This window comes from Plasmodium vivax, chromosome 11, assembly GCF_000002415.2.
Source record: "Plasmodium vivax chromosome 11, whole genome shotgun sequence".
Taxonomy (NCBI): Eukaryota; Apicomplexa; class Aconoidasida; order Haemosporida; family Plasmodiidae; genus Plasmodium; species Plasmodium vivax.
Window position 1 is genome coordinate 626,242 of NC_009916.1, and position 12,462 is coordinate 638,703.

The following is a 12,462-nucleotide window of genomic DNA, read 5'->3' on the forward strand; positions in this document are numbered from 1 at the left end:
CCTGGGAGAGCAATCACGCGGCGATTTCTTCTCTGCCAGGGAAAAAAAATTGCAGTGTTCGCTGCTCGCCTCAAAAAGGCCTCACATTTAAAAAAAAAATTGGAGAAGCAGAAAATCCCCCACTAAAAAGTCAAAACGGTACACAATGTTGACACGTAAATTTTGGCAGTAAAGTTTGGCACGGTACATTTTCACAGCAAAACTGGCAAATTAAAAATTACCCTCCTGGGAAATGCAAACGTAGGCGCTGCGTTCTCCCCAGCCGCCACGCAAATGTGTGCCCGCAGATGTAGAAAAGTGTGTCCACGTTTGTTTCGCAATTTTAAACTGCCCATGCTGTGTGTACCTCTTCGTTCGCCTTAAAGTGGGCGTACCGAGGGCTAACCGGGAAAGCAGCAAAAGGGCAGTGTGACCGGACGTGGCTCCACCTTTGACCCCTCCCTCACAATCGCATACCACTTCCAGCAGCCCAACGTGTATTCTTCGACGTGCTTCAGGTCCAAACGCATCTAGCCATCTGCACACCGCTGTCACAAAATGGGGGCTCAAAAACGAGAGGGAGTCCCCATGGACAAGAAGTCGTAATGAATTGTCCTATGCCAATATGGATGGTAGCACAATTAGCGACGGGGAAAAGAAAAAAGGAACTCTTATGAAGGTAAAGGTGAAGACGACGTGCGCCACATTATCATGAAGTAAAAAAGGGGCCACGAGAAGGTCCACCTTTGCATAACAAACTGTGCTTCCAAATTGGCTTGGAAAAAATTAAAAGATTCCCATTTGGTTATTCTCCTCCGAAAAACGCGCACATGTTGTGTACACGCCAATGATGTGTACGCCTTTTTCTTATCACCATGTGTTGCTTTTCATTTCTTTTTTTTTCTTCTTTTTACGGTATACTTAATTTTCTTTAAAGAGGAAATTTTTTTATTAATTTTTAAACAAAGTTATCAGAGGAAAAAAAAAAAAAAAAAAAAAAAAAATACCCTTATTAAAAAGGCGTTGTAATATGTGTACACAAAAAATTATGGCTTAAAAATGCAATAGCAATCAAATTATCATATTTGAATTAAAAAAAAAAAAAAGAGAAAATTAACAATGTGGTTAATTTAATACTATTGGTACATAAACATGTTATATTTTACTAAACCGTATTGCGCGCACGATTTTTTACATGTCCAAATTAGGAATTTTCGAGGAGGGTGTTTAGCGCCAGGGTTTCATTCCAATCGGCCTTTATTAAGGCTTTCTGCAAGGGGGAAAGAAAAAAAAAAAAAAAAGGGGGGGGGGGGTCCACAATGAGGGAAAGACTACGGGGGAACATTCTCCACAAAGTGCACATATTCTTTATCAGGCAGCAGAAGGCATGTACGTTGCGTTCTCTCTTTTGCGTATGATCATGCTGCGCATTTGGCAAACACGCCGCATGCATGCGCGTGCTTTCTTAGGGACCTTCGCCTGGTCCTCCGTAAATCCCATTTCGGTGATCTTCTTAATCTGAACGGGGGAAAAAAAACAAAAGAAATATCTTACATTTATCTCACTCAACGTACTAAAAAATGCGCGCTCAAAATGGCATCCTCCGTTTTGCTGTTGCGCATTACAATGACTTCTCTTGGCTCGAGTTTCGGTCCCGTGGCAAAAGTCTTCGTCCACACGCTGAACGGGGGAAAAAAAAAAATAAAAAATAAAAAAATAATCATAAGAGAGATACGTTCTGGAGATACATTCTGGAGATGCACTCTGGAGGTGCGCTCCCTCCCCAAAGGGAGTTATCAAAACGGGGGGCGCCTATTTGATGTGCTAATAACCTGGCTGTTTTTAAAAAGAGGGAATAGTTCTCTTTGTACATTTTCGCTACTTCTGCGTCTTGGGGGTCGTCTACAAAAAAAAGGGGAGGGAGCATGGTAGGGGTTAACACAGAGAGGATATAAAATTGCACATGCACAACGGCCGCACGCATATGTGTATGGTCCTCCATGCAAGTATATCCCTCACGTTGCACACTCTAAGATGATTTAAAATTTCCAAAAAAGTGAAAGAATATTTCCCTGCTTTAAATGCTCAAAAATAGGGACCCCCGTACGCACAGATGCTTATATACGTGTAAAGACAGAATAACTTTGGCGAATGCTCACCTGGTTGCGGATCAGACAGCAGCGCCTGAATGGACAAAAGGGCAGTTCTAATCGTCAACGCGGGGCTCCATTCATTTTTTAAGACGTCCAGGCAGATTGCCCCTGTTTGGCTTGAAATGTTTGGGTGCCATATTTTGGTATTAAACTTTATCTGCATTGAGGGGAGGAGAGAATGCAACTGCTCATGTAGGAAGGTACAAATAAACGGGCACATGTGCATACGAAGCTGCACAGGTGAACTTGCCGAACTGCTCCCCCTCACGTGATCGTGATTGCGTTCAGGGGGGGTGCTCACCTTGGGGGGGTTATACGGGTAATCATTCGGTATAGTTATATCCAAAATAAAATGGCCGTCTTCATAGGGCGTCCCCGATGGCCCCTTAATAAAACCAACCCACTCGGAAATGTTGGAGTCCTTCACGTGGGCATCTATTTCTTGCACATTTTCATTTTCAATGTCTTTTAGCTCCTAATAGGGTTAAACAGGGGGGGTGGAAGAGGAGGAACTCCTCATGTGTTGTTATCATTTGTTCTATCTTTTTTTTGTGCCTTCCCAACGAACAAGAATGTTAAAGTTTCATTTTGTGGAAGGGATCCCAGACACGCATACTCTCTCGAGGGGGTACTCAAATAAACACTCACAGGTGCGTCTCTCCATGGAGACATGCGTAGGGGGTGACTTCCCACACAGTCCGTCCCCAAGAACTTCACTTGCTCTCATAGTTGCACTCTCCCAATTTATGAATTACCTTCTGCAGACGGAGCAACTCCTTTGAACTTCTCGTTGTGGAATTCATTTTGTTTCTCTCGCTCTATGTGAATGTACGTGTGCACGTTTGAGAGTATATCTGCTCACCAATAACAACACGAGAAGAACGTACGCGTTGGTGTTTTTTTTTTTTTTTTTTTTTTTTTAATGAACAAAAAATGGGGAGATGTTTATAGAAATGTCAACGTGTACAAAACGACGTGGGTATATTTATACGCACGTGGTGGTAATAATATCAAAAAGGTGATGAGTATATGGAGGAGGGCAAAAAAAAAAACGGCACGATGGTGTTTCACTTGCTGCGTACTACAATTTCGTTTTCTACTTGGAACAGTTTGCGCAATCAGCGTTTGCAAAGCGTTGGCGAGTATATTTGCCCCTTTACGTATGTGCGTATACATGTGAGTGTATATATATGTGCATATTTATGTGCGTACTTATCTGCGTACTTATCTGCGTACTTATCTGCGTGTTTATGTGCGTGTTCATGTGCGTACTCCTTATGTGCATATTTTGACGGGTTTGCCCTTGCGTGCGTTCTATCATCCACGGGGAAAGGAACAAAGTGAGAAAAAAATTACGCGGACGGGAATCGAAAAGGAAAACAGGATTTCATGCATGTATATGCACATAATTTTGGTGAAGGCCAAGTGGTTGAATTTTCGGGGGAACGGAAAAGCGGAATGATGCCAAAGGGGGTGGGGGTGAGAAGGACAGCGAAGCGAAACGGGACAGCAAAGTGGAACGGACGAAACGTACAAAGAAAAGAAATATGTGAAAGAAGGGCAAACGAATGGGGGGGAAAAAAATCGAAAGGGGGACTGGACCACAATTGTGTGGGCAAAAAAATAGCCAAAGGGGGGAAATCACGGGCAGAAAAAGTAACGCAAATGATGCTGCAAGTGAAGCGGCAAATGGAGCGGCAAATAAAAATGACGCACAAAATGACGCACAAAATGGCGAACAGAATGGCCACAAATCAGCGGCAAAGATGTTTCACAGAAATGCGTATTTCTAAAACGCGTACGCTTCAAATCGTCGTTTTTTTTTTTTCACTTCTCCAATTCAGTGCCATCACCAGGGTGTACGTTTCTACCTGTTTGTACTTATGCACAATTCGCTAGCAGTTACGCTGTGCTATATTTTTTTTTTTTTTTTTTATAAAAACCAAAACGCTGTATTATTTCCTCTGGAGGGATGGGGAGAAATGAAAAAAACAATGACATGCCGAATTGTGTCTAAGGGGGAGAAATAAAACAGCAGCAGAATCTTTTAAAATGGAAAAAATAAAAAAAATTCATATAAATAGTAACGTACGTTTGACTGTTTTTAGGTACTTTTAAATGTACATGTATATGTTTTCCCTTTTTATGCCCCCACCTGGTTCCAACCCTGTGTGCGCAAAGGACATACGGGCAAGCCACTAAGGTAGACCACTGGCACATTAAACAAATGCAGCGTTCGAGAGGCGCCCACATAAGCACATAAAGTGAAGACATGCTAAACGAGTGAAGTGGAGGGGAAGGACTGCTCTTCCCATTTAATGCATAACCGATGTGGGGAAAGAAAAAAAAATTACCAAATGGTGTAAATCTGTATACTATGCTGCGTTTAACTGTGCAGGCAGAAAATTACGTGCAAGGGGAGTTGTTAAGTTACCGTAATTACACCGTGGATTGTTACCGTTATTACACCGTGGAGTGTTCCCGTGACGACTCAGTTGTGCGTTAAGAAAAAGCTAGTTCATAGGGCAATTCTTTTTTCCCATTTTGGGACCTTTTAAGAACTCCAATTTGGTGCAATTTTTTTGCGTATCCTGTATTCTGTTCACCACTATGTGTGCTCATATATATATGTGCCCAATCGTGTGTGAAAAAAACATTGGAGAAGAATGAACCCTTCCGCTGGTCACCTTGTCGTGTAGGCATAACAAGAGAGACTCCTTACGCGGGTGGCACATTTACGGATCGATTAGCAAAATAAAAAAATGACTTCTTTCTCATAGGTACTCTTCCATACGTGCACACATTTTCGCCGCACCTTCACTTGTAGTTTCCTCTCAAGGGGAGGGGATAAATGCAACAAAAAAAGGCAGAAGAATAAGCATTTATATATGAACCTGAGCTGAGGTTGGTGCTCCTGCTCCGTTGTTCTTTTCCCCCCCCACAGGGAAACCCCAAAAGGGAAACCAAACCACATCAGCCGTAGCTACGGCACACACGGAATTAATTGCCTTCATGCTGGTCATTCGTTTTGAACAAAACGGAAAGAAAAAAAAAATACATATATATATGTATATATTCACCATGTTATGCGTCATTTCTGTGGGGGGAAAATACACTCACTGTTCACATGTTGTAGCAGGCAGACTAAAAAACGACATCCTCCGCTGGCAAGCGCTGCTGCCTGGGTACCCCTCTCCAATGCGACATTTGTTCTTTTCCCCACGCGGAGGGAGCAATTTTATTCGCACATCAATTCCCAGTTATGCGGAAAAAATGAAAAAATAAAATTGCCCCATTTGTTTATGAACAAAAGGAAATTTCTCCAATTTTTTGAGCGAACTTCTCTTTTGCAAAAAGGTCTACCAAAAAATGGGGATGACGTTGCCATTTACATGTTAACAATATAGCGATACAAATTTGGTAAGAAAAAAATGCTCACTTTTTTTTTTTTTTTTTTTTTACTTACGACTGTGTTGCAAATAGGGAAAGAGAAATCATTAAATATCCCCTTGGGCATTTTCTCATTAGGCCTGGGGTGGCACCGCATAGATGTCGCGTTATAGGCACTCAGTTATGTACGCAGTTTAACCCGTACACGTGGGGGCCCCGTGACTCGCCTCAACATGCGAACGTGAAGCTACGGCCCATTTGTACACCCGCCGCATGTAAATTTGCATGTTCACTTGTGTTCACATCTTCGCAAAGCTTTCGTTAAATGTATGCAATTTTTTTTTCTCTACAAAAGGAGCAGTTAAAAATACGACACTTGAGCGGAGAAAGCGATCGTTTGCGAATTGTATGCAGAGGGAATATTTACGAGTAAGCCTTCAGGTGACTACTTCGCGTACGCAAGGTATGCTCACTTGGCCAGGCATACACCTACATATAAGCGTATATATAAGCGTATGCATAAGCGTAGGTACAAACTTACATTAATCGCACGTACAAATATGCGTTGGCGTATCCACCCCTTGCGAACATGAACCCACGGAGGATAAATTTGCCAAATCGACGGACCCGCTGAGCGCCCGCTTTTTCGAAACCTTTGCCGCGACACCCCTCGTTAGCTTAAACCACGTCGCTGCAGATTCAGACCTACTACGCAGAGGCACATTCTTGCCACGGCGCACTGAGCGTTGAGCATTATTGTAGAGCGGCAGGGCGACCCTTTGCCGGAAAAAGGGAGCAACGTACGTTTGTATGTGCCGAGTCCCGCACGCAGCAGCGAGAAAAAAGAACGCAAAAGGGGAGAAGTCACCAAGGTGAACCAACCGAAGCGCATTTAAGGCACTCTATCTAAGGCGAACCTACGAACGCGCGCACCCGCCGGAGAGACGCACACGCAGAAAGCGCTCGACTCACAAACTGCTCTCCAAAGCACAGCTAACGCAAAATAAATGAGAAACACACCATACAGCACGCAGAGGGGAATATAATGGGAGATTACTTAAAAACGGGATCGATCAACTATGATTTAGAAATTTTAAAAAAAAAACCCGAAAAGAAGTTATCGCTTGACAAGCAAAATTTGTACCTCCAAGGATATGGTAGACAGTGGGGGGAGAAGCTGGTCTACAGCGTTGGCTTGGCCTACGGCTCAGGTACGCCTCCGATTGAGTGGAGCAACTGGGCAGATTAGCAGCTTGGTGGCCACGTTTTACTCCGTTCGCTGTGCGTAAATGGCTAAACCGGAGAGACACCCGGGGGGCACCTCCCCCTCTGCCAGTTTGCCCACTGGATGTTGTTTAAGCTAAGGGCTGTTCGTAGCTGCACCGAAAAGGGGACCCACCCCATTCCGAGGAACCTTTTTCTTATGCGTCCAACGGCCCTAAAATGGCTCCCCCCACAGTGTACACCACGAACTATACTCCACTCACTGCACTGCACACCCTACACGTTACCCCTCCGCACCATCCTACAGGCCTTCTGCTAGGCGGGAGTTGCGGGCTAATCAGCGGAGTCATGAAGGGAGGGAAGACGAGGAAGCTGTTTGTCAACTCCGTTTTGAATTCCACCTCAGTGATAGGGCCGAGCGTCGCCAACCAAATGGCCTCAATAACGATGATTTTCTACGCCCTAAATAATATGGTCAAATTATTTACCAAGAATGATGAAGTGTACAATTCGTCCATCGCAGGTTTCCTCGCGGGGAGCATTTACAAAAGTGCCTCCAGCTATAAAATTATGGGTGGCTATTCTGTGCTGTCGTCTGCTGTCTTTTCGTTTATTGATTATGGCTTCAAGAGGGGCTACATTTAGCGGGCCCATGGACACGCGTGCGATAAGAAGATCCGACTGAGACGATCCGGCTGAGACGATCCGGCTGAGACGATCCGGCTGAGACGATCCGGCTGAGAAGATTCAGCTAAGGCGATTCATTTGTGATGGCACGATGCACCTCTCCTGGGGGAAAATCAAGCTTTGCAAAATGAACTGCCCATTTTGCAATATTCTCGTTTTTTAATTTTTTCTGGTTTTGCAGTTTTTCCCCCCCACCGTTCACGCAAATTAAATGTATGTTTACCCACCTTAAACCGGTGCACATTTATCAGCGCAAGGGACTGTGCAGTTATGCCGCCGTCCACACGTGAACGAACACGTCTTGTCGCCTTTGCATGCTTCCCCTAATTTGCACACCTACACGAAGTCGCGGCTTATTTGTAAATCCAGCAGTGGCTGTGCACTCTGCCCCTGCGTTGACCTCTTTTTTGTTTAAACGTCGAAACGATTCCCCAGTGTGCTACACACGTGAAATGCATTTGTCTGATATGTTCACATGACTGCCTCACCATTTTGTTGCCTCCCCACGTAATCGCCTTTTTTTTTTTATTTATTTTTTTTACTTATGTGCCCATCATTTCTACCCAATCAGTGCTGTTCATTTTGCCTTGCCTGTCACAACTTTTCTTTTTCTTTTTTTTTACAGTATGGCCAACAGTACATTTTAAATTGTAAAGAAAAAAATGCGAATTGTTATTTTGCGATTTATCAGATGGGGGGATACGTTCGGGGGGAAGGGATCCTTTCGCTTTCGCCTTCGCCTTTCGCTTTGTTCTTTTTTTTTTTTTTTTTTCCTGTCCCGTGGAAGAACGCGTGTACTGACATGGCAAGTGCAGGATTAACGACTCTTTTTTTTTGCTTTTTTTTGTTAATCTGGTTACACGCCGATTTTGCGTTGTCACGCGTGGGTATTTTTCGCTGTGCTGTTTCCCTCCCCACACTCCCCTGTAGAGACTTGCAATAAAAAAAGGCGCCAAATTTAAGTAAACCCAAATTTGCAAAATGGCATTTCGTCCTTTTGCACTGCACAGGAGGGTAACACTTGTATGCCGATTTTTCGTTCAAACGATTTTTTTTTTTTTTTTTTCACTTCCTCCCATTGAATGGCAGAAGGTACACATCAGCTGTGCGAGTGGGAAAAGTATAACAATCTAGGGTGAAGTGAGAAGAGGTGCTGTGAGGCGAAGTTACACGAGGTTAGTCGAGGCATCACCAAGTGAAGCAAAATAAAAAACCGAAGCGAAAGCGAGAAGGGCGCAATTGCGAAGGGGAAGCGCCCCTTGGGGGGAACTGTGCTCAGGTGCCTTCCAAGAAAGGGCTTGCCTTCCTGGTCCCCCTTGAAAAAGGGAAAGGCGTGCCTCCAAATGTGCCAATGGCATGTGCGATGCGTTAGGAAGTACTGATCACTGCGCATGCCTTTACAAGGCATACACCGCTTGGCGTGTTTCGCTTGTATATATACATGTATGTGCGTTTTTATTTTTTTTTTTTTTGCGCGACTTTGCTTCCCTAGTGATTATACTCACCCCTGTGGGCACACCCTCCTTTTACTTTATCACTGCGTTGGTACCCCTTCTTCTGCTTCTTCTTCTTCATAATCTTCATCTTCTTTTTTTTTTTTTTTTTTTCCTTTCCCCCTTCGAAACATCTGCATTATGCCCTGCGGCACGTATCCATGTTGAACCTTTTTTTTATGAACTCCCCGCCAAATTGGTCAAACTGGTCAAACTGGTCAAATTGGCCAAACTGGTCACATTGGCCAAATTGCCTCCTTTTGCGTATGGCCCCGAGTGAATGTGCCTGCCCTGTGCGCGGACCACTAGGCAGGTGTTATTGATGCACACCGCGAGGTTGTCGCGTTGTACCTGGGGCAAGGCGACCCGACCGGACCGCATCGCCTGATAAGCGGCCAAACTGCTGAGCGGCCAATCCGCGCCCGGTTACTATGCCGAGTGCCGAAACCCCCGGCCACCGCAAGTCAGAAGAACGAGGCTGGGCCCGCGAACTTAGAGAGACCTACTTCAGTGCCCTGAGCGCAAAAGGAGTAGCGGCAAAAAACGCAGGTTACCCTGCGAGCAATCGTAAAGCTAACCAACAGAATGACAAAATGAAGAACCCAGTGAGCGCGACGGACATCCAGGTGGGAGACAACACCCCGCCAGAAGAAGACAATCAGTGCACCCTGCATGAAAAAAAAAAAATTTTCTTCGAAGTTTACAAAAAGTATTATTTCATAGAAATGACGGAGTATCACAAGAGCAGGGAAAACTGCACCAACAATTTTATAAACTTCCTCGAGAGGATAAGCGAGAAGATGGTGGAGGCACTAAAGCACGGCTCCTACAATATTAATAACTTGAATAGGTTCTTCAAAGAATTTGTGAAGAATGATACGAGCTACTACAATAGGGGCGTTTCCGTGGGGGGAACCCCGCGGGTGAGTAATTTAACCCAAAGTTTTTTAAACATTCAAGATGAGGAGTTGGCCAACGGGGAGGCCGCAAATGTTGGCCGCGTGCAGGGGGATAATCCGCTGAGCAGCCACGCGAATGGCTCCGTAGAGGATTTGAAGAAGAAAAAGGGAAGCACAGCGTCTACAATCGTGAGTGAGGGGAAGTCAAAGGGGAAGAAGAACAGCAAAGTGGAGTTAGAAGAAAAGAGGAGGAAGAAATTGTCCAAGGATGACGAAATTGCAGGTACCTCCCAGGAGGAAACAAACGCCCCAGATACACCCTTCCTGAAGAAGAACAACGGGAAGAGTGCCTCAAACAAAATAAACGAAATTGCAGATAATGTCATCGATGTGAACGCAGAAATGTGCAACCTAAATCACGGCATTATAGACGACTGGGTGCAGTACGGATTTATGAATTATAGAAAAATTATGAATAGCATGAAAATAAGTAGCGATGTTATTGATAGCAAAATTAATCAAAAAATGTTAATCATATTGAAGGAGAGCTACTTGAAGGAGCAAGAAAATTTGGTAGAAGCAATGAAGAAGAAAAAAAATGATTTCCTAAAACAAGTGGAGCTTTGTAAAATTTATTGGAAGTATTTCGAAAATAGCTATTCCAATTCGGAGAAAATCAGGTCAGATGGAATTAAAGACAGTAAGAAGATAAAATGCTCTTGGTTATGTCAAAGGAAGTACATAAAAAATGTCAAAGATTTGCTAAAAATACAAAATGAATACCTAGACATTATTACCTGCAGCGTGAAAACCTTCTTCCAATTAATCGAATGGAAAAAAAACTCAATTAGGGATATCCTCTGTTCTTATATTCTTCTTTATAAAAGCTTTTTAAATTTTTACCTAAACAATATGAACATACTGTATGACTCCATTTTGCTGGAAAAAAATGTAGATGCAGCTCAGTTTCAGAACCTCTCCTCGGTGACCATCATTGATGAGGAGGATTTAATCAAACAGGTTGCTCCCTTTCAGCTGAACGACAATTGTGATGGCATTCCCCAGTTAAACAAGGCACTCAGCTTAATAAAATCATCCATCATTTTCTATAATCACCAAATTAATGTCAAGTCGATTCTCTGCATTTTTTGTTCTACCATCAAGGGGTACCTTACCAGTGTGGGGTTCTTCAACAAGTGCGTGGAGGGCGTTTTCGTCATCACGTGGGACAAGTTCATTCACTTCTTTGCCGACGCGGAGGATGCCGCCCCGCAGTGGTCCTACTACATGGAGGACATCGAGTTTAAGCTGGTCAAGTGTAAGCCGGATTCGAAAAGGAACTCGCTCGACACCGAAAAAAGAGAACCCGACGGGGGCGCAGAAGTGGTAGCGGCGGCGGCGACAGCGGCGATAGCGGCTGCGGAGGGGGAGGGCGAGCCAAGCGCTACGCCTTCTGTGACCACCACCCCGAATAACCAACGACAAAGGAACCATTCGAACCAGTCAAAAGGTAAAAAGGGGAAGGAGAAAACGGGCGGAAAGGACTCCTCGTCTGTGCTCTCCGGAGCAGACACACTTAAAGTAACTTCCTCCACGAAGAATGGAGAGCCCGACATAGGTCTAAACCCCTCGAAGAAAGAAATTCAGGACAACTGTTCCGCGACCCCGTCTACCATCAACGACGATGATGATGTAGAAATCCAAATGAAAGAAAAAAAAAAAACGCTGCTCATCAGTGGATGGTCCTTCACCTTCAAGTGCCCAACTATGTACCTCACAAATGTTTGTTACGAATTGCTAAGCAATCACCTGTGCTCCCAATATTTCGAGGATGAAAATTCCTTTGCAAATTTCTCCAACATTATTGCCAATGGGGAGGTAAAAAATGACCTCCTCTTTATCGATGAAATGGCCTCCTTTTACAACGCCCACATGGATGGAATGTCTCAGGATACAAAAGATAAAGTCATCGTAAAGAACAAACTTTTGAAAACGAAGAATGAACGCTTCGCCAGGGAGCGCTTGTCCGTGTCGGATCGGGACGACCTGGCTGGCTCCCTCAGAGGGAGAACTCCAAGCAGGACCAGCAATATCGATGGTCAAAAAAAAAACAAAAATTCTCACCCGGAAAATCTGCTTTACGCATTTCACAAGAAGAAAAATGAGCTGCTGAAAAATGTTAAAATAGGTGACCAGGAAAGTGGCCCTACGGGAGAGCGGCAGGCAGAGGACAGGCACCACCCGGGGGGGGAGAAGCACCATGGACATGCTCAAGTGGGCGGGGAACACCAAAGCGACGCAGAGACGGAGGAGAGTAAGAAGAAAATTTTGAACAGCAAGAAAAAAAGCCACAGCAGATCTACCAGTTCGGGGAAGGCGAAGGTGCAAAATAAGTGAAACGGGGGTGTGCTAAGAACAAATGTGAATTGCATGAGCGGATGGACCCCAGTGGGAACACCACGGGGAAGAAGCGATAATGGAGAATCACCCCTCGTAGGAATGCCAATCGGAGTAGCACCAACGCGGGGATGTTCCTTTCGCCAGCCGACGTTATTAACTATCGCTAGCTGCACTTTATGTGAAATGCGTCAAGAACAGTTATGCAAATCGCTCTAATCAGAACGACCCCTTTTGATG

At 44.4% G+C, this 12,462-nt stretch overlaps 3 protein-coding genes across 3 annotated transcripts; 2 read left to right on the forward strand and 1 right to left on the reverse strand.

Moving 5' to 3' along the window:
• Window positions 1-1,183: 1,183 nt before the first annotated feature.
• On the reverse strand, window positions 1,184-2,935 carry PVX_114795 (Ubiquitin-conjugating enzyme family protein; the record flags this gene model as incomplete). The annotated part of the gene is made up of 7 exons (XM_001616297.1): window positions 1,184-1,249; window positions 1,453-1,497; window positions 1,605-1,659; window positions 1,812-1,881; window positions 2,139-2,289; window positions 2,434-2,607; window positions 2,888-2,935. 7 exons carry the CDS (start codon window positions 2,933-2,935, stop codon window positions 1,184-1,186), a joined length of 609 nt encoding a protein of 202 aa, XP_001616347.1.
• A 2,855-nt stretch (window positions 2,936-5,790) lies between these two features.
• Window positions 5,791-7,391, forward strand: PVX_114790 (mitochondrial import inner membrane translocase subunit Tim17, putative; the record flags this gene model as incomplete). The annotated part of the gene is made up of 2 exons (XM_001616296.1): window positions 5,791-6,733; window positions 7,054-7,391. The coding sequence occupies exons 1-2, from the start codon at window positions 6,568-6,570 to the stop codon at window positions 7,389-7,391; spliced, it is 504 nt and encodes a 167-aa protein (XP_001616346.1). The 5' UTR covers window positions 5,791-6,567.
• Window positions 7,392-9,357: 1,966 nt separating this feature from the next.
• On the forward strand, window positions 9,358-12,222 carry PVX_114785 (hypothetical protein, conserved; the record flags this gene model as incomplete). The annotated part of the gene is made up of 1 exon (XM_001616295.1): window positions 9,358-12,222. The coding sequence occupies one exon, from the start codon at window positions 9,358-9,360 to the stop codon at window positions 12,220-12,222; it is 2,865 nt and encodes a 954-aa protein (XP_001616345.1).
• Window positions 12,223-12,462: the final 240 nt, after the last annotated feature.